The 27,906-nt window shown below is 46.3% G+C and overlaps 2 protein-coding genes across 3 annotated transcripts; one reads left to right on the top strand and one right to left on the bottom strand.

The window, feature by feature from the left end:
• Nucleotides 1–935: 935 nt before the first annotated feature.
• Nucleotides 936–4,608, bottom strand: MRPS14 (mitochondrial ribosomal protein S14). 2 transcript variants are annotated; one of them, XM_086617189.1, is made up of 3 exons: nucleotides 4,531–4,608; nucleotides 4,013–4,171; nucleotides 936–1,459 (listed from the first exon to the last, which is right to left on the bottom strand). In XM_086617189.1, exons 1-3 carry the CDS (start codon nucleotides 4,573–4,575, stop codon nucleotides 1,277–1,279), a joined length of 387 nt encoding a protein of 128 aa, XP_086473315.1. In that variant the 5' UTR covers nucleotides 4,576–4,608; the 3' UTR covers nucleotides 936–1,276. The 2 variants fall into 2 exon arrangements, with proteins under 2 accessions (XP_086473315.1, XP_086473314.1); XM_086617188.1 differs by having other exon boundaries at nucleotides 4,522–4,588.
• A 4,911-nt stretch (nucleotides 4,609–9,519) lies between these two features.
• Nucleotides 9,520–27,663, top strand: TNN (tenascin N). Its single transcript, XM_086617696.1, has 12 exons — nucleotides 9,520–9,886; nucleotides 12,899–13,162; nucleotides 14,064–14,249; nucleotides 14,783–14,872; nucleotides 18,369–18,632; nucleotides 21,107–21,237; nucleotides 21,767–21,899; nucleotides 23,351–23,502; nucleotides 24,622–24,718; nucleotides 25,401–25,568; nucleotides 26,783–26,946; nucleotides 27,517–27,663. Exons 1-12 carry the CDS (start codon nucleotides 9,520–9,522, stop codon nucleotides 27,661–27,663), a joined length of 2,163 nt encoding a protein of 720 aa, XP_086473822.1.
• Nucleotides 27,664–27,906: the final 243 nt, after the last annotated feature.

Below are 27,906 nucleotides of genomic sequence, written 5' to 3' on the forward strand. Positions count from 1 at the left end.
GAAATGATGAATAAAGTAGAACCACTATCTCAAGCACTTGATAGTTGAGCAGAAGCAATGTGGTATTAGAATGTAATGATTACTCTCGGAAACTAATTACTGGCTGCTTAACCAGTTTAATTTTGAAAATGAAAACAGCTTTTTAGCACCTATGCTGTGACCTCCTTGGGGTGTCTTTGAGGTGTTGTGAGTCACAGAAGGGCAGTGAGTTCACCCTGGCTCTAGCAAGGTATTAGGAAAAGAGGCAAGCTCCACTCTCTCCTGTCAACTTTCAAGGGTTTTAAGGTAACAGAATAAGAAGTATATTGAGATAGCTTATACTCCCAAATTTGACTAAACGGGGGTGATGGGTTGCTGTCACTTTGCTACCTGTGTGTCTTCCATCTGGTGGTAGTTTCACTTGATCTCCCACTGCTGGGGAGGGGGACAGAGCAGCCATCTCCCCTCTTGCCCTGCTTTGAAGAAGAGTAACAGGCAAACATGAGCTTAGCAGCAGGCTCCTTGTTATTGATGTTTCCTTCCTGCTTCCTCCTCACGTCTCTCCCAAGGACTGATTCGTTTGATGTTACCTGATGAATTAAGGAAGCCATTACTCTCCTATTATGGTCTGGACTAGGACTTAATTGCTACCTTGTTCTTAAAGCACTGGACCAAGCACTGCACTACAAATAGGAGATAAATACTAGCACGTTGTAGTTTCTAATAGGTACTTTATCCAGTTTGTCTGCTTGTTAATATATCTATATATAAAAAAAATATAAAGTTAGTATAGCAAGAATATCTATACATGAGGCCATGTTTTATTTTCAGTTCGTGCTCGTCCTTGTTCATGGCAAAATACTACTTTGCCCTGTTGTGCAATTTCATTTATGCTTTTACCCAAATTACCATGGTGAACTTACCGTATTGGTGGCAAAAAAACTGCTTAAACAAGCCTTGTGCTGTATGTCTTTATTTCCAACGTTGCCCATGTCACAAACCTCAGCTTAGTTCTGCAACCATCAGGTAGTGATTTTTCTTTCCCCCCCCACCCTTAAAGTAAAACTGCCTCTCGTACAGACCAGCTTAGTGCAGTTATGCTGCTTCTTGTCACTTGGCTGATACCAATCACAATCCAGTCAGCCACTTCAGTGAATCTGCACAGCTTCCCATCCTTCCCTTACTAGTTTGATATTGACACTGGACTCCTAGACAGGACAGTTTTGCTTTAATTATTCAACCACACAGACTGAGCCTGTTTTGTGTTTTCTGCCTCGATGAACATCCACGCAGTCATCTACCACATAGCCCTCTGTACCCCAGACATCTGAGCATGGTCAGCAAAATGTCGGAAAACGATTCTGCTGAGCCTCCATCGCCGCTTCACTCCCCGAGGGCGGGATGTCAGGACACACCTATTTCGGATCCTCACGGGGCAGCTGTCCCGGGGCAAGTCAGCAATTTCTTTATCAGCCACTTCCTAAAACAGAAGACCACAGCATAGAGTTTTATCTGTGTTTCTCGGGATTTTGAGGGGGCTTATTGTGAGATCTCAAAATCTAGCTTAGATTTTGGTACCACCACAAGCTTCTCTGCCACCTCATAAGTATGCTTTGCTCTTTGGTAGAGATCTTGCCTCTGTATTCCTCACTTGGCCCTTTCTTTCTGAGCACCCTAACAGTGAATGTAAAATGATACACCCGGAGACCTCAAATTTAACCTTATTACACAGATGGAACAACCTCATGCCAGTAATTATAGTTAAGTCAAAATCTGCTTGTCTTTGACCATGTTGCAGGGTGGGCTAGTCCTTTCAGAGACCCAAAATGTAACCTTATTACAGACTGAACAACCTCAAGCCAGTAATTATAGTTAGTCGAAATCCACTTGGCTTTATCCTTGTAGGTTGAACTAGTCCTTCAAGATGAGCTGAACTTAAGTTTTATGTTCCTTATTAACAGCCTTCCCAGGTAATAGGCTTTGATGTCAGTAAAAGGAATCTTGTGTGGCGTACTTTGGAAGGAGCTACAGGCAGAGGAGGACAAATGAAAGCGTCTCTTAAGAAAGGTCTTTCTATGTACAACCAGGGAGCTCAATGGTTTTCAGAAAGCACCAGGCAGCAGCAAATGGAATTTCAGAAGGAGTGAGCTCTCCAGGAAAACGCAGCCTAAAGGAAGTTGCTTGAGGCTAGGTAAGCATCCCTCGCCACAGCATTCTTCATACGCTATTTTCTGAAGGACAGAAGGGCTCAGAGAGTCCCGTGTTTAGTCACGGTAGGAAGTCACAGTTGGAGGTAAGAGGAAGAAGGTGTGAGGCTGGACTATAAAAACTCCTGTTGCGTTGCAGGAAAGCTGAAAAGCACTTAGTGTAAGGCTATCTTCTAAAGGGATGCATGCCTTCAAAGACGGTAGCGGGACAGCAGCAATGTGATTTTCAACTTTAGCAACAGCAAGGTCAGTGGGACATCTTGTCTTCAGAACATGCTTCAGTTACTGGTTTTGTCCAGTTATTTGTGTATAAAGCTGTATTTACACATTTTACCGAGTACAGCCAAACGCAGCATTTTTTTAGCTATTTAATTCCAGGATTTTATTCAGAAAGGAGTCTATGCTTTCGGAGAAAACTCATTTACTTCTTAAGACTTTAAATTTGGAGCCCAAATAACATTTTGTAGGGGGGGAAAAAGTTACTTTCCTGGAGTCTTTTTCTTCAGTCTAACTGCTGCTATGACTTTTTGTCTTCACAGTGACAAAAGCAGCTGCAGAAGCAAAGCCAACTGCAATTTTTTTTTTTTCCCCTCTTCTGTAAGGACATCCAACACAGACTAGACTTGCCAAGAGAATGGTAAAGTCAACATATAAAAGCAGATTCATACACTTTCCCAGATGTTTAAAGGTGAAAGGATCGTGCCACAGCTAAGCATGGCCAGATCAAATCCATACAGGAGTACTTCTGATACTTGCAAATTTTTTTAATGCTTAGTAAGGAAGCAACCTGATCTAGTTGGAGATATCCCTGTTCCTTGCAGAGGGGTTGGACTAGATGACCTTTGAAGGTCCCTTCCAGCCCTAACCATTCTATGATTCTATGAAGGCTGAGAGCAGGGCAGTGAATATGTGCATTTTTAAGAACAGATCTAACACCCGGATCTGATGCAGCTTTTACAAACCTGTAGCTCAGGCAAGGTGTAAAATTATTTCTAACTGAACAAATTGGTGCTTTTGGCTGGATTAGGCTTCTTAGTGTTTAAGTAAGAGCAAAAAAAATCTACAGTTTATTTAGGAAACTATAAAGGTATATGGGAATATAAGGCAGATAGCTTTCTGAATGTATGTGAGTGACAGCTGTGAGAGGAAAACGGAGACTTCATCATCAGCCTTCCAGTACTTAAAGGGGGCCTACAAGAAAGCTGGAGAGGGACTTTTTACAAGGGCATGTAGTGATAGGACAAGGGGCAATGGCTTTAAACTGAAAGAGGGGAGATTTAGATTGGATCTAAGGAAGAAATTTTTCCCTCTGAGGGTGGTGAGGCACTGGAACAGGTTGCCCAGAGAAGTTGTAGATGCCCCATCCCTGGAAGTGTTCAAGGTCAGGGTGGATAAGGCTTTGAGCAACCGGGTGTAGTGGAAGGTGTTCCTGCCCATGGCAGGGGGGTTGGAACTAGATGATCTTTGAGGTCCCTTCCAACCCAAACCATTCTATGATATGAAGTGTTATAGATGCTGCCTACACGAGAAGCACTGGTTTAACAAAACAAACCACCAAATGACCTCTAGTCAGGCAAACACACCGTTGTGGTAAACACCACCGAAAGGCAGAGGCTCTGAAGACGCCTGGGCACTAGTCGTAACTACACAAAATGATGTGATTCCCGGCTCTTGAGTTGGGAAACACGAGTGCTAGAGACCTGGCACAGCCGCTCAGATCTGTGACGGGGCCGCTGCAGCCCAGAGCACGTGTCGGCCGCAGGAGCCACAGGCAGGCTGGTGCCCTGCCCTGGCCGCGGCACGGCGGCGGGGCGGCTGCCCGGTACCTGCAGCTCCTTGGGAAGGATGGTGTTCTTGCGGATGGCGTTGATCCGCAGCCGCTCGTCTGCGTACTCGTACGCCATTTTCCGTCTCTTGACGTCCCGCAGCATCCTCCAGTCCACGTAGTAGCTCCGCGCTTGCCTTGTGCAGGGCGAGGGGAGAACCTAACCACAAAAAATAAGTTTATAACACCCGCCTGCTGTATGCGCTGCTTGCCCAATTCCAGCTATGCGTTATTCCCATAAATGTGCCTTTGCCAGGCTTTTTCAAATCACTTCCCTGCAGTACAGCTCCTTCCCAAGAAACGCGGCGCGCCATGCGGTTCAGTTCACAGAAACCAGCAAGGAATTTGGGATACGGGAGGCGCAAACAACCCCAAGTCACCTCCCCCCCGCACCCCCTCCCCGCCGCGTTGTTCGGCCCGCAGCCGATTGCCACCGCCCCCCGCGCTCCGACAAGCCCGCAGCCCCCTCGCCGGACGCCGCCCCGAAGGGGAGCAGGAGAGGGAAGGAGCCGCGCTGACCTGCCGAGCGGCGCGCAGCGCCCAGCCTAGCGCGACAGCCGCCATCTTCTCGCCGCGCAGAGACGCGGCTGCGCATGCGCCCGGCGGAACTGTTTGCGGCGCCTGTGCGCGTGGAAAAAAAAGGGTTATTTTGGAGGGAAACCGCTTTCGGGGGTTGTGCAGTATATCCCGGTGCTGCCGTCAGCCTCGGCGGCGCCTCCGTCATTAGAGGGAGCTGGCGTCTTCCATAGAAACCTCAGGATCCGGCTTTGGGGGGACCGAAGGGGTCCCGGGTTGCGGAGGAAAGTCTGTGCAAACGAACGGCGGGGGAACGAGTCCCTCCCGCCGGGAGAACGCGGTGCAAAGCCGTTATGCACCGCGTTGTGCCGTTCGTGTCCCGAGCAGCCCCTTCGCGCTGCGCCTTGGGTTATCCGCTTTCCGAAACGGGGCTTTGCTTTTCGTTCTTAAGAGGGTCTTTGTCTGGTTGCTTATTACCCAGGGCTATTCCTCCACTTGTATTAGTGCTTTGCATTCGTTTCAACTCATGAGTTTCGGGTGAGTTAAGCGTTTTCCCGACCAAACTGAATAATCATAACTTTGAACAGTGAAAAACACATGGGAAATCCTGCTTCTGTTGTTCCGACTGCCCTGTTGCCTTCTATTGCCTGGAACTTCCCTTAGGCACTGTTTAAAATATGTTTTGATTTGAAGGAGAGCATCCATTAAGTTTTGGATGTCGAATTAACCGTTTTGATTCAAGTTTTCCATCCTATGGAAATTTACATTCCTATGTGCAGTTTTTGGCAGCCTTGTCAACCCAGGCAGTAAGCACCCTACTTGTTTGGCATGAACCAAACAGGAAATAGTTTTCTGTGCAAGGCTGATACTGACTAAGTGGGCAAATTGCTCCCAAATTCAGCATCTCCTTTGATGGTTTGTGGGAGGGAAACACCCTGAGACTTCTATTGGTTCGATGCATCTGGTCCGTGGGGACTTAAATTCACAGCAGGGATTGCTGCTAGTTTGCAGCTGGAGTGGGAAGAGGAGAGGACTTGGGTGACCTTTCAGCCGCCTGAAATTACCTTTGCAAGTGGTGGCTGTGTCAGAAGGGCTCTGAACCAGACCGCTCAAAGTACTTGAAAGGTAAGAGAAAAGCATTTTTATTTCCTTTGAGATTCCTCTTGTTTGTTCTGAATGAAAAACCCAGCCAATTTTTCTCTGACTTCCTATAGCAAATGCCCTCCAAGGCTTTGAAAGCCTTACACAAACATCCATAATCCCATGTTACGGGCATGTGTTATTATTGCAAAATGCATAGTAGTATTTAATGTCACTCCAGTTTGAGGGACTTAAGCTTTCCCAGGTTGTCTCCTCCAACAATATCTGCTAAAGTAAATGGGAGTTTTGCCTTTGGCTTGCTTCAGGAAAGACTGACAAACTGAAAGCTAATGATTTAACAGGAGGGAGTTAGGTCCTTTGTTACAAAATGTGTATTCATACTAACTAGCGAATATGCAAATACTATTAAGCCTCTCTGCTCTTTCTATGTCGGAGTATGTAGGATTTTGGAAACAATCTCTCATTCACACATGAACGTTAATACACTGTGCCTATCAGACATTGCAGAAGAATTAGCATGAAAGAAAAGGTAAATATAAGGATGAATCTAGAAGCACGGTATCTACCTGGCTGATTATAATTTTGTTTTTCTGCTCATTATTTCAAATAATCCCAAAGTTCTGTAGTGTTAGATAAGGTTCATTCAGTCTGGAAGTCAAAAGAAGGTAGATACTTGCAAAAGAAACAATGTTGCTAAATTAATGCTTACATTTTTTGTTGGTGGTCATTGGTTGCGTTAATTGCAAAAGATGGCGTAATACTGAGAACAGAGTGCTGGCTAGCTTATCACACGTGGCTTCTACAACCAACGCCAGAGAAAAGGAAATCTGATGCTCTGATGCAGAGCTGGACCCCGCCTCAAGAAAGAAGCCAAAAAAGCTGTGCTCTTTCATTATGCTTGACAGAAGTGCTTATGTTCAGGTTTTTTTTCCTCCTGAATGATCTCTAAGACCAGGAAAATCTGAGATCAGTTTGTAGTTCCCATGAAGCCCTAATTAGTAATGACATCATGTTACGACCCAGAATGCTACTGAGCACTTGGTGCTGAGCAAGGGATTTTGTGTGTGTGTCTGTCTGTCTGGGGTGGTTTGGGAGAACTCATCTCCAGGAGTTTGGAAATAAATCCCACCAAACAAAGCTTTTGGGGTTTCCTGCAATGGGCTACGATGAGAATCTGTAGAATTTAGACATTAAATTTGCTCAGAGCTTTGAAGCGATCTCTTATGACTTGCTTTTTTTTCACAAGGCTGCACAGCAGAAAAAAGAAAGGTATGGTTCGTTTCTGTGGCCCTTTGAGGGAGGGGAGTCTTGGGAAACAGAACGGCAGCTGGGTTGGGGTGGGAAAGCTGCATCTTTGGTTGCGAACAGGTACCTGCAGAACCTCAGGAGATGGAGATAGGGAAGAAGCCCTACTTCTGCAGACCAACATACTTTCCCCTCTCCGTTTCGCTTACTGTAAGTTAAATGTAGGTAGGTGCTGAATGGAAGGAGAAAAAAACAACCAAACGAATTGCTACTTTGGAATAAGCAGCAGAGATAATTCCCTTATTTTCCTTTATTCATGTAAGATAAAGAATCCTAGACTAAATCTTGAAATCCATGTCCTATTTTGGTTGATACCAGCGATGATTTTGCTTGGAGAGAGATGCACTAGAGTACAATGTAGGTATAGTCAGGTGTAATATATTTTTCCAACGTGGTGACTTTTTGTTTGGTCTTTAGCAACCAAAGTCTCGTGTTTCTGAGCAGGAAGGACCCCGTCCTGTAGCTGTGCTGCCAGTGGTAGGGCATGAATCTGATGGTAGGGATGTTTCCAAAGGTTTTGCAGACGTTTGGGAGATATAAGGATGTTTCACAGAAACAGTTTTTTTTCCTTATAACTCAGGATTGCATGACTCTCAGAAATGTGATTATAGTGGAAAGAGCAGAGGAAGCTGAAAACTTAGTACTATTCTTTAGGAGTGGCAGCTTCTCTTACTTCAAAGAGTATTATCTGGGACAACTCTGTTATGTGGGTTCAGAGGTGCTGTTCCTATGGATACATATCGGCCAAATGGTTTCTACCACATTGACTAATTTAGCACTTAAATCATGGGTTTTTCTTCTGCTTGTGCAATGAATAACACGACTGCTTAGTAAGCCGCAGATGGTGGCATTTTGTGTTTGCATCCTGTGAGATGAAATTTTAAGTATTTAACAAGTCTATATCACCTCCTGTACAGATTGACATCTACCATTAATGCCAAAATTCAGTTTGTAACGTTGAATAAGCCAACTGATAAATTTAGGTTTCTAACTTTACATTTTATCCTTTCACCCGTGTTTGTTCAGTTGCTTCTTTCCTGTTATTCTTGTCTGCGAGGTGTTCGTTTCTAAAGTCCAAAATTCTCGCTTAGTTGACAACACAAAACTTTTACAGCAGACAGGTTTGTTTCTATTAAAGACTTTACCTGAAGACTTTAAACTAAATGTTTGGACTTCAGTTTTGACCTCTGAATGTCAGTACAGTTAAATAGGAATATTTTATTTCTTTATTTTAAATTCTCAGTTCTGAGACTTAATGAGCCGGAAAACAAGCTCTTCCTATTTATGTATGCAGGGTAGGAAAGAAGGAATATTTTTGAAATGAAAGTACAGGAAAACAAATGGGTTTACAACACATCCTCTCACTCCATGTGTTAACAGATTTGCTCTAGTAGCTTCTAAATGAACCTTGCCAATGCTGAGATAATAAATCAGATAATTGAGTCAAGGCAAAATAAACTCGAAATCCCTCTCGTGAAGCCGGTGTTCAGGCACACAAAATGCCAACACACCGATTTCAAACGGAGGAAATATTTTAATTCTCCCCAATCCAGGTAACACTGTAATCTGTGCACTATGTTAGAGGAAGAAGATGGGTTTAATTTTCTGTATCATTTGAGTCCCATGGCTAGAATCTGGTAGTTTAAATCTGAAGGGCCTTTTTGAAGTGGTGGACTAAATCAGAAATCATCAACACAGGACCCTGAAGCTGAAGACAACTGGTTCAGCTCTCTGCCAGGACAGTTGTATCCAAAGTGAGTGTTTTGTGAGATGTTATCAACAGCATATGTGAAGCCAGGTGAGGATCTCAGTCCTGCCTCTACAGAGCAGATGTCCTCAGCTTCGCAGAAACCCCTCCTCTGTCTCCAGTGGGCAGAGGTGGGGACTCTAAGGCTGGGGCTGATGCACAGTCAGGTTCTGCGCTCCACTTCTTTAGCTGAGCTCCCTGCTTGAGAAAGAGTTCTGCACTTATAGTCCCTGAAGAAACTGCCTCTTGGCATCCCCTTCAATGCCTTCCTGAAAACATTTCCACCCGTGCCTGATATGCAGCTGTCCTGGGAAAGATACCTCACAGCATGATGTATGTAAAGTGAGCAAAATTATCTCCCGAACTTCTTGTACTGAAAGATCAGTATCAGCCCTCTGAATTTTTCGGCCATGCAGCATCAGCAGAGTTATCAAGCTTCTAGTTGAAAACCATGCAAGCTGCTAGAGATTACCATGGCCAAAAAGCTAGTCAGTAATCCAGATCGCACGCACTTGGGAGACTGATACAGTGTCCGTTGTAACTGCAAGGGAATGAGAAGTGCTACAGCATATTTAATAATTGTGATGGACCATGATACTGAGCCTCATTTGAAAGCTGCAAACTTAAAACCCCTGGTTGGGGAGGTCTAGGTTGTATCTAACCCAGCGTGAGTCTTTTCCAGGTACTGACCAACCTAGTACTGAATCAGGGCAAAATGGAATTTGTCTTTTAGAAAGTAATGAAAATCAGCTTTATGACCCCACTCCTTACATTTTTTCCTCTTCTTGAAAGCAGCTGTGCTGTTTGAGGGCTCAGTGGTTCGTCTGAAAACCTGCCAGATGGATTTCCAGAGCTGGCTTGCCTTCGCAATGGGGATACTGCTGTGCTGTGCTCTTCAGACATCTGCCATTCAACAACCTGCATCTCACAACTACACCAGCCACTCCTACAAGACTGACCTGCCCACGTCCTTCCAGGTCACGGTGGAGGCAGATCCATTACAGCATGAGGACAACAGGGAGGTGCAGCTCGATCCTGGAGAGGCCAAGGAAAACGAAGAGCGGAATATCATCTTTAGGCACAAAGGGGACTCTGAAACTTCGAGCCACATCAAGGGTCTGCTTGAAAGGATAGAGAAGCTTGAGAAAGAAGTGGCAGAGCTGAGAGAAGTTTGCAGCCCTTGGAAGTGCTGTGGGGGAAGCCAAGGTAAGGAACAATTGCAGTATTTGTTCTTATATCCCAGGTACAGCCTGTTTACTGCAGAGATTTGGGGACTGGAATCTGTTTGTCAAGGTTATGGGGGTTCTCTGCAAGTGAAATACTCGAGTCCTATGGGTGGGATAGTGCTGTCTTTTCTGTGATGTGAAAGGAAAGCAGAAGGTCCCTAAATGCTGTAGTACGTATTGTTTCTGGAACCAGGACAGGGGAAATCTCCCCAGGCATCTCCCAGAAGTGGAAGGGACAGTTCCTGAATTTCACACAGGTGGAAGGATTTGATGGAGGAATTTCTAAGGCAGAGGAGGGTGGGAGATGAGGGAGGCACTTCTTGTTGCTCTCTTTTCCTTTCTCGCTTTTGCCTCCTGAATTTTTGCAGTTGTTGTGAATTTGTCTTTTTGTTTCCTCCTTGGTAACTGACTAGTAGAAGGGCAGAGTTTGCCTTTTCCAAAAAACCTGTAATCTCCCTATAACTGTGAGCTGATGCTCCAGGCTTCAGCACTCAGCCTTTTACCCCGGAAGCTGCCTTTCCTTCTCAGCACATCACTGCTTGGCCTTATCTTTCACAGGAGGAAAGATTCACTCCTCAGGAAGGAGAAGTGGGTGACAGCCACACGCTGAGCATCGGTCATTGCTCAGCAGGGGTTTGCAGTGACCCTTCTGGCACGTCTTTTCTGCTCCAGATCATCCCTCCCCTCTCAGACCTGACCTATCTGCTTAGACACTCACTTTCTATTTAAAAGATTATAAGCTCAAATTCTTCATCCAAATGAGAGCTTTTGACAAAACTTCACTCCTCCTTATCCTTCCACAGTATTCAGAGATCTGACTCGAGCACTCTCCTCTCGTGTCAGTAGACCAGGATTTGCTGCTCAGGAGGCAGCACCTTTACAGAGGTGGTAAGCAGAATTGTTTTTCCCAGAGCAGAAATAATTGTCCCAGAGAATGGTTGCCCAGCCAGCCCCTTGAGGCGGGGTCCAGCCTTGGATCCTCATCCTTACACAACACCTGCAGGTGTTTTACAGGCTGTGGAAGTGGTTTTTTTTTGTCTCACATCATGAAATGACATATTTTGTTATATATTGCCATGGTAACTAGAATGTCTGAACATGTAGAAGTTACTATCAAGCATGCGACAGTATAATTAATGTCTTGCAATTCCTTGTGAATGAGAAATAGAGGACAAGGACACACTGAACAGCAGGTATTTACCTGTGCTCTTTCTGGACTTTTTTTACTGGCCCTCCAAAATAGCACTGTGGGATATCTGAAGGTGAATAAACCAGCAGTTTAAAACAAGAGTATCCACAAAAATAGCTGTTTGGTGTCTCAATGCGGTATTAATTTAACCAGGAGGTCTTTGTGTTGATGCTGTAATCAGGAAATCGGAAAAGAAAATAAAGAGGGGCTCTTGGCTGTTCCCAGAGGAGCCGGGGTTCCCAACAAGCCCCCCTGTGAGCTCTCAGCCCAGCGCTGGATCTATAAACGTGCGGCTCGTTTCCTGCTCGCTTTGGCCATTAGTGCCGCAGCTGCCGGAGGAGATGGAAGAGATTGATGAGAGTGAGCAGAAGGCAAGATGGACTCTGGCACGGCCCACACCACCCCTGCTCCTAGTTCACCTCAGCAGTCAGTGCTGGGCCTGTCACGAACCCTTTGGCTTCTGGCTCGGAGGTTCTCCGCCGTCAGAGAGCCAGAGCAGGGGGTTTTCAAGGGTTACCAAGTCCAGGCAGCAGCTCCTTCCCCTCACACCTACACGGGGCCGCTTCCCCAGCCCTGACCAGCAACGTCTTTGCCAAGTCCTGACGTGCTTGGGTTTGCCATGTTGGCTGGAGAAGGTGTTCTGGTGCATCTCAGGGTAGAGTGAGAAAAACCCCACTGCAAAAACAGATCCCTCTGGGCTGGAGAGTCGCTGCCTTTGTGAGAACTCCTCGTCAAAACTCGGAAACACAAACTGTCCTAGGTGTTGTCCTAAACAGATGATACTGTTTTTTTATGCCACATCTCTCCTCTTCAGAGAGGCAGATAGAATCCTCTTCCGAACTGTGCTTAGACAAGGGATGTAGGTTCTATGTAGGTTCTTTATTATTTTACTGCAAAGCTGGATTATTCAGATACAGCTTCTGTTTCGCAAGGAGAGGCAGGATGAATGTTTTTACATTTTGTACAAAGTTTTCATCAAAAGCAATGGCACGCACATACTGAGGGTGGAATTTGGCGAGAGCTGTGAATTGCACAAGGCAATGAACGCTGCCTTTCAAGCGTAAAGAATCTCACAATGTTTTCTGACCTTGTGTTGCTGACTTGTGCCTTTTTACAGGCACTTGCTATCTATGTTTTGCTATGGGTAAGTGCCTTCCTGATGAAATACAGCTGGTAGATGGTTTGATCAGTTTATGATGTGCTTACTTGTAATTAAAATCAGGTAAACTTTCTGACAGGTGTTCTACATTGGCTGCTTTCAAGGGCTGCTTCAAGACACTGATGAGCTGTCTGTCTTGTGGCAAAAAGGTTAAGGCACTGTTGGTGTCCTGAGACTTATTATGTGCCAAGATTTGCCCAGGTCTTCCCCAGGCACCAAGTGTAAGTTTCCATCAATATAAAAGCTCAGTTTTCTGCCTCTGCCATGGAGAAGTTGTATTCTCCAGTTCTGGGGACCTCTTGACGTTTTGAAATAACTCTGACAGTGGTATGGAAAGAAGGTTCTGGCTTTTCTTTCTCATCTTAGAGGCACTGGAAGGGTCAGCTTTGTGAGAGAGTTTTCCTCCTGCCAGTCAGTAACAAATACAATACAAATTATTGTATTTGTTACTGACTGCAATATTCGTTTGTATTTAATGGCATGCCACTGGGCAGAAAGAAACACATAAATCCAAGATGACCGCAGCCTGGGAGTTCCAGTTCTGCCTTCTCTCTGTATTCAAAATAGGTTTGAAAAAATTTCTTGCTTGGCCATGCGACAAGGCGCCATCCTCACTGCAATGTTTTTCTTTGTTTCTCTTCTAGTGCTCGCTCCTCAGAACCTGCAGCTGCTGAACTCCACAGAGAACTCTCTGACTGTCAGCTGGGATCAAATGATTGAAGTGGATAATTACCTCATTAGCTATTATCCAGTAGGGTATGAGACATGGGGGAAACAAGTCCGCGTGCCCAAAGAGCAGCTCAGCTATGAGATTGTGGGTCTCCGGCCCAGCACCACATACAATATCACGCTTCGTCATGTGAAGAAGGGGATTGCCAGTGAGCCCAAGTATCTAGAAGCAAGTACAGGTAGGAGCAGGCAGTCTTTTTCTTTGGAGTCAGGAGTTGTAGATCTTCAAAGTTAAATTCAAACAAGTGGAGTGAATTGTTTGGCTTTGCATGTTTATAACATCCTGTCTGAGTGCTGCAGAGCACTTTCTCCTCTCAGTCTCAGCTGCGTATTTTTTTTTGCTATCATTCTATTCTGGAGAATCTGCCTCTAGATATGCATGGTTGGGGCTGAATGCATTGCAAATCTCCTATCTCTCCTTTTATCTTGTCCAAATCCTACTTGCATTGACGCCCCTGAATTCTAGGGAAACCATAACATTGCCTGTTGCAAAAAGCAGGAATGGAAGCATGCAAGATAAGGCCGGTACGTTATAAAGAATAGTGCACTGTTCGACTGGATGCAGAGGGGATGTTAAAGTAGGCAGGATGTCATTCCTAAGTACTAATTTGCCAAACATGCCTGCAGCAGCGAGTTTTCCTCATAGTCTCTTCCCAGGACTGGATGAGCCTGATGCTACTGAGGTTAGGAGGCTGGTATGGAAAGAATGCCTGTTTGGCACGTTCTTTCAAGAACTGAGATGGCGTTTTGTTAGCAGCTGATAGTGTGCTGGCTGCATGCGCTTGGCAAAAACTGAAAAGTTTGGGGTTTTTAACATTTTTCTTACTTCTAGCACAACAGGTAGGAGCTGAGAGCCAGAAAACTCTTGAGTTGAAGCGTTACCATGGATAAAACTAAGCCTGTTGAAATAATGATTGTGCTGTACTTGCTTAACTCTTCGGTTTGACTCAGGAAAACATCTCAGGTCTCAGAGCAGGCGACTGGGGAGGGAGAGGAGGGCTGTTCAGCAACGTCCTATCTAATATTCACTATATTTGGTGCTGATCCTGCTTTCTCACGGCCCTCTGCTCTCCTTCCCAGTCCTGTCTGCACTCAATGCCATCTGGGTGACAGAGGAGATGGAGCACTCCCTGGAAGTGGAGTGGGAGAACCCACCAACAGATGTTGATTATTACAAGCTGAAGTTCAGATCCCTGGTGGAGACGGATGAGAAGCAGGTCACGGTGCCCAAAAGTAAGGACCCTAAGAGCAGACACATCATGACTGGTGAGTACTTGTGGATATTCCAAACTGGGCAGGGGCAGGGAGAGGTGGCAGGATGGATTGACGGTCAAACTATAGTCCTGAGACAAGTCTTCTCTCATGTGTGGATGGCCACTTTTCCTTCATCTCATGCCTGCTGTAGGCAGGGTGAGATCTATTGGTGTTCCTCTATCCCATGATGATAAGCGTCCCCACAGGGAGAAAGCTTCTGTGCTGTGTGGTTAGCAAGTTTCAAGACCTACTCATTCAGCTTTAGTTCTGTCCTTGTTAGGAATAAACTGTATTCTTCTGTTTCAGACCTAGTAACACTGATGTTAGAGAAATCCCCACTTAGTATAGTTAGCGTATGCCCTAAGGGCAAGCTGGGACCAAAAGTGCTATCGGGATGTTTTCAAGACAAAAGGAATTAGATAGAAATCTAAACTTGAAGTTCCTCTCTGCTGCAAACCTAGAACTAGACAGATAAAAATAGCTTTTCTTAAGGAAAATTACTGTCTTCCCTAATTGTTGGTAATGCTCCCTTTTGCTCTTTGTAGGCTTGAAACCTGGTACAGAGTATGAGGTCACTGTCATACCCGTGAAAGACAATACAGAGGGGAAACCATTCTCGGTGAGAGGAAGGACTGGTACGTGGAAAGTTTCTTTTATGATAGCGATGTTGTTGCAGCGTTCGGGGACAGATAAATCAAGATGACAGCACAAAACGTGGCTGCTTCTTCACGCATGACCTGCAGCCAGGTCTGCTTGTATCTTGTTTAAGCTTGTCTACACTGTATATTAAACAGTAAGCCTAGCCCTAGCTCAGTCTTCTGCCTTGATTTTAAACCTACAGTAACTTCACCCTTAACTTGACTCACAGCTCCAGCCAGACGCAGGATAAGTGCAGTCAGCTGAGCTCTGTATGTAATAGCAACCCTCAAACCAGCTCAGAGCCAGGTCCAGGTGTAACTCAGAGTTGGCTGGTTTATGACTTCCCTAACTAGATCATTGACAGCATGACATCACTTAAACATCACACATGATTTATGGTCTGGATGTAGCCCTTTCTCCTGGATCCTCTGGGCAGCTGCCTGCCTCGCAGCTGTTAGCTGATGATGATTTGTCTGATCTCTGAGCCCAGGAGCAATAAGGACGAGGATAAGTTGTTCTTCCTTCCTGTATTGCTTGGCTCCAGCATTATTTTTCTGTTCACCGGACTGAACAGAACAGTTGAGCTGAGGAGCAGATCTGCACACCATTGCCAGGCCTGCGTTTCCACTGGGGACTATGGTCCCAGCCTGCGGTGTGGTCTGATACACCTGCTCCTGTGGAGGTGAAGTTATGCTTGTCCAGTGGGGCTGCACACTGGCATGGACCTGGCATTTCTGTGGTAGCTCAAGTCTTCACCTCTTACGTGTGAAATGACTGATGAGGCTTCAGCTACTTGCTGGCTCTTAGAGGCTGAAGCTTTGAAGTGCTTTATCTCGTAACAGAGCCCGAGTCAGACGTAGTCGTCTCCAGCATGGGGAGAGCACAGAAGCATCTTTAAGCTGACTTCTGCTCCGGCTGTGTGCTCAGCACAGCTCAGAAGGCCTGGCAGGTGCTGCTGTTACTTGGCTCTTATTTTTCCTGTAGCTGGCAGCCTAGCTGTTCCTGACCTGAATGTTAAAGCAGGTCTGGAAACCTTGTTGGTTCATTGCTGCTTCAAGCTCTTCAGGAAAAATGGCAGCATATTTTCGATCTATTATATTGCAAAAGAGAGCTTGAAGAATTTTGAACTCTCATTCTACCTGTAAGATTCTAGGAACTCTGAAATTCAGCTCTCTTACAAAAGGGTAGATGTGCTGCAGCCAAGGAGTGAAAAATCTCAAATCAGGCCTGACATTCCTGACATTACAAGATCGTCTTGTAAATTGTTCCATTAAAAGAAAATGGATTTAAAACAACAAAACCTACAACCTCCACACTGCCATCGTGAGGCTGCTCTTCTTCCCTGTGTAGGCTCTGATTATTTGGAACACCTTCAGCTTGTGTTTTCAAGCTGTTCCTCACAGACATGGGGGCTGCAGAGCTTCTTAAAAAGGAAAAAAAAAAAATCCACCGTGAGTAATCCTGCTCATATTCTTATGTAACCCCTGGAATTTCGGAGCTGCGACTAAGACAAATGCCAGCTACTGCAAGAGCAGTACCACTAAACTCTGATTCATCACCTAAAACAGCAGAAGCTTTGGGGGCGTCCGAGACACAAGTCTGCAGGGTAGGCAGAAAGGTAGGAGCAATGAATGGCTGACACCAGAGGCAGAGAAAGGATGGGACCTATACTCGGTGCTGTGAGGAGGGCAAGCGAGAAGGTGGCAAGCGAGAAGGTAACAAGCTCAAGTCAGTACCCGTGGAAGGTGAGGCCTGTAGCCTGCAAGCTCTTCCTGCAGAAAAAAATGGAAAGTTTCATCTAAATGGTAGAACAGTCCTGCTTTCTCCCCACTCTGACCATGCTGGTTTGTCATGGATGTGTTTCTTCCTTGAGGGGCTGTAGAGGGGAACCCAGGTGACCAAAGCAGCAAGGCAAAGTGAAGGAAATGTGCACATGCTGGGACAGGTATTGTAGTGGTTTAATTCAGCTGGATTTTCCTAACTCCGCACTTTGAAATGTTCTCTCAGGAGTTGGGTCTGCAGCTAGGTTGGGAAACTCCTTGAACCCCTCTTTTGCTTAGTTCTTATAATTCAGCCAGCCATGGCCCATCCAGTGTGGCTGTGTGTACAGCAGCAGTTTCTGCTGATGATTTACAAATGTCTTATCTATGTGCAGTCTGTACTTCTGCAGCAGAAATTGCCTAGGGGAACGTTTGGGATGCTCCACTCAGGATGTTAACCAACACATTTAAGTATATAAATGGGACTAGATGCAACAGGAGCTGCCTCAGGGAATTTGTAGGACTGTCAGAAGTTTCCACCCAGAGGGGATTGGTAAGGATCAGTCAAATGCTTAATTAGGAAGTTCAGTGAATCACCTGCTTTCAAGTTGGTCCGTAGTCTCAAGCCAGCCCATGTTCTTACTGATCCAGGTGACTGGCTGGTAGCTCCTGGACCACCCAGGGAGTTAAGGAGTTAAATGCACTGCGTGTGCATACAGGCACAGCTTGTACCCACCTGCAATGCAATTGCAACCGAAGAACAAACCTGATTTTCATATCACTTGATTTTCATATCACACAAGAAAAGGGTTCACTTGATTTTTCTTGCCACAGGTGAGCATCTTACGCTGCTAACTAGCTGAGCTGTGATTATCCAAGTATGTGTTCCCAGTGTGTGCCACTCTAGGGTGACACAAACGAGCCTCAGCATCTTTCTTTAAAATGAGAAGTAATGTATTTTCCTCTTACAAAAGAGGTGAGATTAGTACACACAGATGGAAAATCACAACTTTTACTGTAGCTAATGTGTGGTAAATCATAGTGCAGCTAAGCTGGTGTGTGGTAAATAACAGTGTGGCCATCACACTGTAATGGTTGTGCACTTGTGTCCTGGGGTTTAGAGCCTTCAGCAGGATAAGAAATGCTATTCCAGTGATTTGGGAGGCATCTGCAAGTCCTTCATTGCTCAGGCTGCTGAGATACATTTAGCAGTTCAGTGGAGGAAAAAAAAAATATCTCAAAGGAGATATTTGTGGGGGAGGCTGATAAAGGGGAGCAGAGTGTTGGTGCTGCCTCAGTCTCTCACATCTTTTTCTTTGCCTCAGTGTACCAAGTGTCGGCCAGGACTCCAGGGCCGTGCATGCTCCCAGATAACCAGTCTAATGGATCTCTCTTGAGGCTGTCTCAGACCTAAATTCTTAGGAACCTTAGATTTCAGTTGGACCTTCTTCTGCATGATCATTCTTTCCTGTATCACTGTTTAATATTTTGTCCCTGAGGCCTCTGTGTGAAGATGGCCGTGCCTCAGTACCTTACCTCATCTTACTCCAGCTCTGCGTTGTCAATAGCAAGCGTGGTGATTAGCAGTGGAGACCCAGTAAAGCTACAGATGAGTTGATCCATGTCATCCTTTGCTTCCAGAGTAGCGTCATGGGGCTTTAGAGAGCAAAAGTTTTAAGGGAAACGTGTGTCTTAATTACCCACACTTTCTACTCTGTGCTTAATTTCTTAGAAATGGACAGCCCAAAGAATTTGGTAACTGACCTAGTGACAGAGGACTCAGCCACCATCTCCTGGGATAACGTCCAAGCTCCCATAGACAGGTATATGGTGAGCTACACTTCTGCTGATGGGGACACCAAGGAAATAGAAGTGGGGAAGGACAGGAGCGTTACCACCCTGACAGGACTGAAACCAGGCATGAAGTACACCATCCATCTCTGGGCAGAGCTGGGAAGCAAGCAGAGCCAGAGAGCGAGCGCTGACACGCTGACAGGTAACTGTGGGCAGGAGGGAAGTGAAATGGGTTAGAAGGACCATACTCCCTTGTTAGTTTACATTTCGTTGTCTCTGTTTGCACTGGTGGGTAATGAAGATCTACAGTGGTAAACCCAGTCTGGAGATTCAAGTGTGTGAGTACAGACTGCCATAAAGAGGCTGCTATTATGGAAGAGGCAGATGTCCTAATACAGGACTGGTACCCAGCATAATTCACTAGTCCTTAATCAAAAGCACACGGTGCTTTGCGTGCTGCTGTCAAGCCTAAACGGAGATTTAACAACCAAAGTTAAACCGTTTTAGAATCAGCAACAGTTAAAAATAATGGCCTGCCCTTTGGCTCATGACCTTAGACTGGTCCTAGGAGACTGCCAAGCAGGCTTAGATCTGTCCTGTTCAGTCAGCCGTAAGGGTTGTGGTGTACTGGGAGCATTTCAGGGTCACTCCATATCCATTGGCCTTGCTAATGTACTTTTCTTAGTTTATAAATCAAACTAGTGTGAGATGGAACAGTTGAAGCTTGGATTTAGGGCAAGATGCCATGCAGTTCCCCAGTGCTTACGGAGGTTGGGGGCAGCTGATGGGGACAAACAGAGATTTCTTGGGACCAAAAGACTGAGCCTGTCTGGAACTAGAAATGCAAGGAGAGTTTCAGCAAGTCGAAACGTTGAGGTTTTATGAACTGGAATAAAAATGGAGACACTGGGAAACTTCACATGAAGTGAAACTGCGGAGAGTAGTTAGCGTTAGTAGGGATTTTTCTGAAATATCTGCACAAAAAAAAGTGTACTTTTTTTTTTTATGTGTGTGTGTTATATTTCCAAAAGTAATGACACCTCTGCTAAAATAATGCAACTTCTGAGGGGGGAAAAAAACCCAAACGTTTTCTTACTCGAGATGATAGCTGATTATTCCCTAGCATTCCAACCGGCTGTGGCAGGGAGCTGTTCTGGGGTGCTCTCCTGCACCCGTGGAAACTGCGAACTGGCCTTCAAGAGCAGTGCTACGGAACTGTTGGACTCTAAGGCTGCCCTTCCCATCCCTTCTTCTCGTGATGGATTTGGTGCCTTTTAGCTCCCTCTTCTGTCCACCGCGAGGAATACATGGAATAAGCTACTCTTGAGAAGATTTCTGTGTCGTTTAATTTAATTGTTTAGTGGTCTCCTAAATGAAGCACGAGTTCATTAGATGAGGGGCTAACGCCTAACTCGGAGCCTCGTGAAAGGTGGCCTTTGGTTACGACGACTAGCCAGTGTTTTAAAGGACATGCTGTATCAGCGTTGGTGTTACTGTCCCTGTCGTTCTCCTTCTATTTGATGTTTTCATTTCTCCTTCTCTGCCTTTGTGTCTGTTTTAAGCAGTAGCCCTATGACACAAGGGTGCAGTGTTTCCTGGGAGAAGCCACACTGCTCCACTCTTCTCATTTATCAAAACAGACGTAGCTTGGCCTTGTCTTCCTCTGTGGCCTTTCACAACTCTGCTATTTCACTGATACCCTATAATTGTTGTTATGATTATCCTCATAGTGCTCTTCAAGATCTAGGAAGTGTTGTTGCTTGGTTCATATGGAGAAGAACTGAATCGACAGAGGAGTTAAATGACATGCCTGTAGTCCCCCAGGGAGGTCTGTGGAAGAGCAGGGAATTGAGATGAATTATTTGGTTATAGTTTGATGTAAACTCAGGTGTACTTCAGGGTTGGAGCACTCTTCCCTGAAGGCCAGCACTTCCCACCGAGAACCTTCTCTCTAAAATTTGGAAAGCCAGGCAAACCTAGTCCTTAAATTTTTTTCCTTAAGATGTTCCCCAAACACCAGAATATGGCAAGCACAGGATGATAATTAAGGAGAGGCTTCTTCCATCATTGTTAATTCCAACTGAGATTCGGAAATTGCTTTTATCCTGAGGGAAGCACCGCGCAGCCCTGTGGTGGGTATCTGATAAGACAGATGCTTTTTGACAACTGCTGTGAACTGGCATTGCTTAAAAATAATTCCGTTGTTCTCCTCATGCTGAACTCTGGTGGTTTGGCTGCACAGGGAAGGTCTGGCTAAGTCTTTGATGTCAGCGAAGGAGCTGGTGTCCCATATACGGCACAGACTGAACTGTGAAGCTGTGGGTTTCCTTGTATTCCTGCATTTACTAAAGAAGGCTGAAGCATGACAACAATAAAGCCTGTGAAGTCGTTCTTCTTCTGCTTAGCGAAACAAGGGCTAGGGGCTCTCAGCAGGGCATGGACTGGGCCATAGAGCCCAAACCTGACCTACCTGTGAATGCTCCTCAGAGAGGAGCCTGATGGAGGCTTCTCAGGCAGACGTGTCAGGTGCTTCTTGCTAGCTGTGAAGGTCACTGGGTGACTTCTGTAGTTCCCAGTTAACAGATCAGACATTGAAAGCTGGGCTCAAGCCCTGCCCTGCAGTTGATGTCTTTCATTTATGCAACAGGACTTGAATTTTCTTTCCTTTTTCAATAGAGATTGATCCTCCCAAGAACCTCTGTGTATCAGATGTGACTTATTCTACTGGCGTGGTTACCTGGACTCCTCCTGCAGCACAGATTGATGGCTACACTCTGATCTACCAGGATCAAGATGGCACAAGCGAGGTACAGTGAATTCTTCATTCCTGCAGGCCCCACTGAAATCACACCTATGATAATGGCCTCTGCCAGTTGAGTCTTGTGGGTATATGGTCCACAGAAAAACAATTTTGAGGGGGAATCTCTGCTATCCATAGCCCAGGGAGAGAGAGCTTAAGCAAAGAGATGTGCTATTGTCATGAGTAGAAGCTGTGGAGTGACTTTGTGACAGTGGAATGCCTCTTCCCAAGAGATCTCCAGGTGCAGAGAACATGTTTGCTTCTTCACTTCACTTTTCTAACTTGTTATTACATCGAAGGGCAGCACTCAGCAGGGATAGAGCATCCTCAGTGTCCTAACAGTGTTTCTTGAGACCTTGCTCCAAATCTTCCTTCTGAGGAGATGGATTCCATGTTCCACGGATATGCAGTGAATGTGCCTGTCTGAACTCTACAAGAAAAGCCTGTAAAAACATACAGAGTATGAGGCACTGTGGTCCAGAAAAGCTAAATACTATTCAGAGTTGGACTGACCTTTGATCTGTTTTATTTGACAGGAAGTACAACTGAGTCCTAGTGAACAACAATTTGTGCTGGAAGGACTGGAACGAGGAGTGAGGTATACCGTCTTTGTGATGGCTTATCAGGGAGATCTCCAGAGCAGAAAGACGGACACCACCTTCTCAACAAGTAGGATTTGGCCTTGGTTGTCACCCTTTTCCCTGTGCTCTGCAGCTGTTGTGCTTTATGGTAGAGGTCAGAGGTACAATTCATGTTCTACAGATGCTTTGGGAAACTATGTGATCGTAAGCAAACCATCTAGCGAGTCAATGATGTGTCTCCTGGCTGGGAGTCTGTTCTAAGCCACTCCATCTGGAGGCATGGAAACACATTGGGATAGTGTGAGTGGAAATTGCCCATGGTCGTCAGTGCTGCTGGCAAACCTTGCTAGCCAAGCGTGGGACAAAGCCTCCTGGTGAGCTGCCAGCAGGCAGGAGAGATGATGATACGCTAGAGATTTTTCTGCACCATCCCAGTAACGATAGGGCACAGCTGTTTAAGTACTGTCATGGCATTGGGTAGCTGCCCAGGTTATTTTCAGACGTCAGGAAATGCACACCAGAATGGCAGGAAATTAAACAAAATCTCACGCCAGCTCATTGTGAGAGCCTCTCATACTGTGCCCACAGGAGTTGCCAATTGTGGACAAAGTGTGAAATGCAGAGAAATTAAGTCCTTGTTTACTGGCACTCCCACCTTCACAAACAGAGGCTCTTCTTCCCTTCTTGCTGCGACCCAAGACTGCATCTTAGAATCATAGAATGGTTTGGGTTGGAAAGGAACCTTAAAGATCATCTAGTTCCAACCCCCCTGCCATGGGCAGGGACACCTTCCACTAGGCCAGGTTGCTCAAAGCCCCATGCAGTCTGGCCTTGAACACTTCCAGGGATTGGGGCAGCCACAACTTCTCTGGGCAACCTGTTCCGGTGTTTCACCACCCCCAGAGTGGAGAATTTCTTCCTTAGATCTAATCTAAATCTCCCCTCTTTCAGTTTAAAGCCATTGCCCCTTGTCTTATCGTTACACGCCTTTGTCCAAAGTCCTTCTCCAGTTTTTTTATAGGTCTCTCTAGGTACTGGAAGGCTATTAGAAGGTGTCCCTGGGGCCTTCTCTTCTCCAGGCTGAACAACCTCAATTCTCTCAGCCTGTCTCCATAGCAGAGGTGCTCCAGCCCTCGGATCGTCTTTGTGGCCTCCTGGACCTGCTCCAACAGCTCCATGCCCTTCTAATGTTGGGAACTCCAGAGCTGAATGCAGCACTGCGGGGGGGAGTCTGACGAGAGCAGAGCAGAGGGCCAGAATCCCCTCCCTTGACCTGCTGGCCACACTGCTTTGGATGCAGCCCAGGATACTGGCAGCCTCTGGGGACCCTATGCCGGCTCCCAGGCAGTGGGAAAAGGCTGCCAGCAGCAACCTGCCAATGCAACTGGGCACTGTGCAAGTGCACGGTGGGGGCTGCTGCTTTCTTTACTTCTCTTCCAGTACCATTGTCTGTAGGACATTCCTAAGGGCGTGAAGTGCCTCCTCCAGCTCCGTGGCCTGCTTTGCTGACGTGAGGTTTTGCCCTCTCCGTTCTCACAGTTAGCTTCCTCTACCCGTACCCCGCGGACTGCAGCCAGGTGCAGCAGAACAGAAATGCCTCCAGCGGCATGTACACCATTTACCTGAACGGGGACGGCAGCCGGCCGATGGAGGTGTACTGCGACATGACCACTGATGGAGGCGGGTGGATAGTAAGTGATTCTCTGCTCCTTTTCACTTTTTTAAATGAATATTATCAATTAGACCTGGAACTCGTGTTAGCTGAGGTTCCCTTTGCTCTACTCCACTACCGTGTTCCAGCTCCTGCGTTAATGGAGTGGCATGTTTTAGGATGGGTGGTGGATGCACATGTACCCCCTCAGACTGCCAGGAATGCTGTGGGATGCTAAACAGCTCAAAGTCTTTTTTTGTTGTTTGATCATGAATGCCACACAGGCTTGTATAATTGCTTATGGAGGGCGATGACTGAGTTATGACAGCTTAACGTGTCACTTCTTGCCAGTCGGGTCATGGGAGTTGTATGTGAGGGGGCATTCAGCCCTGTCCTAAAAAGAGGTAGTGCAGCTCTGCTTAACTACCTTTCATAATGAGTTAACTCAGCTCCATTATCTCGTCTTGACCACAGTATGAGGTTACGTATATGGACAGTTAATGCAGTTCAGCTGATGCCTGTTGGTATTTTAAATGCTGGTGCTGTGAGCACGCACCCGGACCCTGCCTGCACAGTAGTTGTTGAGTGGCTCAAGGGAATCTGGAGGCAGAAGCACAGATGCTTTGAGGTGAGGAATGTGTATGAACATGAAATAGTGAATTGGAGGTTCTCTGATAGCTGCATTCCTAAACAACCAAATAAAAATAGCTTTATTCCCTTCTTCACTTTTCATTTTCAGTGAGAAGTGTTTTTATTCACTGAAACATTATTCACTGAAACAAATTGCTGCACGTTACTGCCTCTGCTTTCGGTGAAGTTTAGAAGCCCACGTCTCTGTGGATCTTGTCCCTCAGCCTGTTTTATCTGGGAGTTTAGATCATGCCCAGCTTTGTGCTGTCCATAGGCACCTGTGGAAAGTGAACTGTAAAATTTGCACAATTAAGAATTCACTCCAGGTGCTTTTGTGCAGGCAGAAAATGGAAACGGATTCCTGTGCATACCCTGCTCAGGTGCAGCGTACCGTCAGCTAGAGTTGTCTGTTCCTGAATGCCTCACCTTTTTGCCTGTTTGAATCGGGATAAGCATTTCTCACCCCCATCCTCCTTGTCTCTCTTAAGCCTGTCGTGAACTCTCACACAGCCATCTCTTTGCTTTGCAGGTGTTTCAGAGGCGGAGCACTGGCAAGCTGGACTTCTACAAACGCTGGAAAAACTATGTGAAAGGCTTTGGAGATCCCACCGGGGAATTCTGGCTTGGTACAGTACAAGGGTGTGATGGGTGAAGAGCTGAAGATTAGCTTTGTAGAAGCACCTAAATGCTGAAATATCCAACCCCCTCGAGCCCGTGGTCTGGAACTGTCAGTTTTTGTATCTTCCCTAGCAGTGCCAGTGAAGCATTGAGGGATCTCTAAGGGCCCACTAAGTCTTTCCGCTGGCGTGTTTGGGCTTTGGAGCAGCCTCAGAGCAAGCCAAACTCTGGAAAGGTTTATTTCAGGCTTCTGCATTCCTATGAGAGGAAAAATAAAGAAATTGCATTTGTGAAAATGCAAAGCCCAGGATACTACACAAAACTCGGTGTATTAGGTCATTTTTTGTCTGTCTTGTTCTGTTAGAGAACTCTGCGTGGATTGGAGAATCCAGCACTAAATACGTCAAGGTCTTTGGAGCAAGAGTCTTTAAATGTTCTGGGAAAAATAATGTTGCGTTACGGCCCGTCTCGCACTGGTTTAGGCTGTTTGTTTTTTTCTGATACTGCTGTCTCTTGTCAGAAAATGAGATGGAATGGAATAAACTTGGCAAAATGTCAGGGCACCATCAAGCAAGGAAGGAGGGAGGCAGGAAATAGCTGATATAACAAAAATGGCCACAGGGAGAGAGTCTAGCACTGCGAAGGTGAACAGGCTTTTCCCTTTTAAGAGAAATCCTTTTTTTCTTCTAGGTCTCAACAAGCTGCACGATCTCACGAGCAGGAGCCCCATCCGCTATGAGCTCCGGGTGGATTTGCGGACAGCCAGTGAATCCGTCTACGCCGTCTACGACTTCTTCCAGGTTGCCTCGCGCAGAAACAGCTACAGGCTGTCGGTGGGGAATTACAGAGGCGATGCTGGTGAGGAGTGCCTCGTATTTCTGCTGTCTCTGCTTCGCCTGGGGAAGCAAATGCTGGGACCCGTGTATTTGTTTTGCTGGTAGCGTGGGAGCTCCTTAGGTCAGGTTAGATCAAATGTGGTTCTCTTTGAGGAGAGACGTGTGTACCTCCTGGGAAGACTGAGGAGAGTGTGCCCACAGGCCCGTCTCCTGTTGAAGACAGGAGAAAGAGTTGCTTTTTCATGGGGAAGAGAGGGCTCTATAACCCAGTGAAATACCAACTGAGAAGGCAGACTGGGAAGTGTTTCCACGAGGTAACCTGTGCTGATGGGGGAGTGACTTCTGGGGCTCCTCAGCTGAGAAGTGCAAAGACCCCCACCTGTAGTACTGCGTTCAGCTCCACAGCCTCCAACATCAAAAGGACATGGAGCTGTTGGAGAGGGTCTAGAGGAGAGCCACAAAGATGATCCGAGGGCTGGAGCACCTCTGCTATGAAGACAGGCTGAGAGAGTTGGGGTTGTTCAGCCTGGAGAAGAGAAGGCTCTGGGAAGACCTTGTAGCAGCTTTCCAGTACCTAAAGGGTTTACAAGAAAGCTGGAGAGGGGCTTTGGACAAGGGTGTGTAGTGACAGGACAAGGGGCAATGGCTTTAAACTGAAAGAGGGGAGATTTAGATTAGATCTAAGGAAGAAATTCTTCCCTCTGAGGGTGATGAGGCACTGGAACAGGTTGCCCAGAGGAATTGTGGCTGCCTCAATCCCTGGGAGTGTTCAAGGCCGGACTGGATGGGGCTTTGAGCAGCCTGATCTGGTGGAAGGTGTCCCTGCCCATGGCAGTGGTGTCGGAACTAAATGGTCTTGAAGGTCCCTTCCAACCCAAACCGTTCTATGATTCTATGAAAAGCGGCTTTTCTTCAGGATGGACATTTGCTCAACAGCAGTAGCCATCCTGGTGCTGGCTTCTGTCACTGGTAAATCCTTACTGTTGCCATTGTGTCCATAGTATTCCACTTATCCTTTAATATCCTCTTGCCATAAGGCTTAGATCTTCAGCTGGGGGGAATCCAGCCCTCAGACATGCCCTCTAATAGCAGCCCTTAATTAGAAATTGTTCAGACCCATCCTGTGCTGTTACTTTTCCCTGGACAGGCCTGCTCTGTTCTGCCTGAAGGCAGAGCCCTTAGCTGAGCAACTGTAGCCTCTTACCCCTAATTCATGTCTCTCATCCCTTCCCTTAGGGGATGCAATGACCTACCACAATGGCTGCAAGTTCACCACGTGGGACAGAGACAATGACGTGGCTCGCAGCAACTGTGCTCTGACACACCATGGTGCATGGTGGTACAAGAACTGTCACTTGGCCAACCTCAACGGGAAATACGGGAGGAGCAAGCACAGTGAGGTGAGTGGCAGAGCTCTATCTGGCGATCAGTTCTTCTCCTAGCCTTGAGAAAACACATGGTGGGGATGTCTCTCCTTGGAGCAGAAGAGATTGCCCAGGCTGTCCTAACTCATTTAATTTGAAAGGAATCCTTAAGGAAACTTTTAGTTCTTACTCTGTCCTTCGTGGATCCAGAGGACTTGAGCTCATGACCCCCTGATTCTTGTGGGCAGAGATACTTGAGATGGAGCTTGATTTCTGAGGGGAACACATAAAAGAACCCTCACTAGGTTCCGCACTAGAATGCTGGCTCACTGTCTCGGGCAGCCTGTACCTTGGCTTGCCTTGGTGTGCATCTCATTGTACAGGCTTGTTTTGGGCTTGAAGATGGCTCAGTCTTGTTGTGTTCCAAACTAGATAAAGATTTGATTTATATTAGGAGTGTCTGGAGTACTGATTATAATTACAGTCAGAATCTAGTGAACAATAGTGTTTCTGTTTATTGGGGGGTTAGATGGTTTTAGAGGGGAGTAGACTCCTAACAATTGGTCTGGGGGCTTTAATAAAAGAAATTCCTTGGTCTTTTCCCAGGGTGTGAACTGGGAGCCATGGAAAGGCCGTGAATTCTCCATACCTTTTACTGAGATGAAGATTCGTCCTCAGTCTTCCAGTAACAAGCCAATCCTGGGGAGGAAGAAGAGGTGTCTATCAGGGAAGAGGAAGAAGATTAGGGCTTAAATCAAACTCTGTGCAGGGCAGTACTCAAAGATAATGATTCAGTATTTGTTAGCAAAGTTAGATTCAAACAGCTTTCTCCAGTACATCGGAGAAAATCGCTGACTGATGTGCACCCAGAGACCCCTGGATCTGCAGCCCAGCCTGCTTCCAGCCTTTGAGGGGGGGCTTGTGGGGAGCACCCAGCTTGTAGCTCCTCTGGTTGGCTAAACAGAACAAGGACCTGCTTGATCCAGTGTATGCAAC

Source organism: Tauraco erythrolophus, chromosome 10, assembly GCF_009769465.1.
Source record: "Tauraco erythrolophus isolate bTauEry1 chromosome 10, bTauEry1.pri, whole genome shotgun sequence".
Taxonomy (NCBI): Eukaryota; Metazoa; Chordata; class Aves; order Musophagiformes; family Musophagidae; genus Tauraco; species Tauraco erythrolophus.